The 1,637-nt window shown below is 43.1% G+C and overlaps 1 protein-coding gene across 1 annotated transcript in view; it reads left to right on the top strand.

Moving 5' to 3' along the window:
- Window positions 1-423: 423 nt before the first annotated feature.
- The window catches only part of LOC119585618 (multiple epidermal growth factor-like domains protein 6), a gene marked incomplete in the record, with an annotated part of 108,922 nt that continues 107,708 nt past the window's right edge, over window positions 424-1,637 (top strand). Inside the window, 1 exon segment of the mRNA XM_037934286.1 lies at window positions 424-941. Coding sequence (XP_037790214.1) covers window positions 847-941 — 95 coding nt within the window.

Genomic DNA, 1,637 nt, shown 5'->3' with positions numbered 1-1,637 from the left:
AAAAAGTAAAAGAAACATGGGTACCTTAATGTGTTTATTTTCTGTAATATCTGAAATTAAAAGGGTGAATCTTTCCATCTGAGTTGATCCATTTACTGTATGTCTGCTCGAATATACATTTACCTTATCTAGTTGAAAACGAATAAGTTTACTCTCTTGCAGACCTGATGAATAAATCTGCCCATCTTTTCTACCTGTTTCTCTTTTGACGAAAACGACGTAAAATGTTACAAAAAAATGACGTTATAATCTCAAAACTAGAACACACAGTTTAAAACTCTTGTAATATACGCACTAAAATTAACATCATGTTCATCAGCACAGCCACAGAAAGGATATAATAATGATTATCCCGCAGCGCATGCGCAAAAGCGGTCACATGTTCCCGGGCGTGCGAGCGACGTTGGCCCTAAACGCATAGAGAAGCGCCGTCGTTGCTGTGATCACCTCAGTTACCACCAGAACGTAAAGGAGGAAAGTTGTGCCTCTTCGACCTCTGTCGCTCTTACCACGTGCCCACTCTCTCTCGCTCTGACTGACTCGAGACTTGGTGTTGTTCAGAATCAATATGAATGCCCCAGGATCGAGGAGTGTGGTGGATGAGTGACTGTGCTTGTCTCAATAAAAAAAATATATATATCTATAGTTTTACCCGATTAAAAAATGTAATTTCCGTGTGATGATGCTCATGGATGATTATATCGCGGCGAGAAATTATTGAAACTATATAAACTATTTGAAAAACAAAACGAAACATTGCAGAGGGAAATATACATAACAAAGACCGTGCAGTTAGAGTGAGAGGATAAACTATCAGCGGAAAGGGTGAGAGAGGAAAAAATCAAGATGGACGTGAAGAAGCGCCTAGTTGTTTTAATGGTGCTTGTGGCCACCTTACTTCCTTCAGGGACCGCCGCTTCCCACGACCTGCAGCGTGGAATGTAAGTGTTCTCGTAGATAAAAGGTTTTCACAGATGGACACACGCAGATTCTCCAAGTCACATATGCATGACTAATTCTACTGATGGGAAACTTGAATATTAGTCTTCTCTACCTGGCGTTTAGACATTTCATTCTGCATTGTGTTTGTCTACACGTGCTTCCTCCCAGACACCAAATTACCTCAAGCACAAATGCAAGACCCTTTGACTTTAACTTCCTTTTATTTCCCCGAAATTTTCGTCTGTTTCGCGCGTCCCATGAACCCTATGGAGTCCGTGCCCCTGCGAATTCTGCCAAGCGTGCAAAGCGGCAGAGAGGTGCTGCAGTCAGAGATTCTCGACAGGTGCCACTCCAACAACAAGGGAACCTCTTGGGCAGGTGCCAGTCACCAGGAATGCTGCGCTGGTTGACGGCATGTGCATGTGCCATATATCTTTTATTACGCGATGTGATTCTTATTCTAGAGTCTGCGTAGCCGCGAGAGAACATGGGGAAGCTGAGAGTGATAACACTTTTTTCGGCGCTAGAGTGTCACCAGCTCTTCATTACGTCATGTATGTTTACCGAAGAGTTTTGGTTGTTCGGTGAAGTGCCAACAAAGCGCTGGTGCTTTGCGTCACGAGAAACCAGGTGTCATTAACGCTTCCTCATTTTAACTCAAAATAGCCCTATCTGATTCACCCACACCATTGTTG

Source organism: Penaeus monodon, chromosome 20, assembly GCF_015228065.2.
Source record: "Penaeus monodon isolate SGIC_2016 chromosome 20, NSTDA_Pmon_1, whole genome shotgun sequence".
Lineage (NCBI taxonomy): Eukaryota > Metazoa > Arthropoda > Malacostraca > Decapoda > Penaeidae > Penaeus > Penaeus monodon.
Note: the sequence above shows the minus strand (reverse complement) of the source record. Positions and strands in the feature narration are given on the sequence as shown.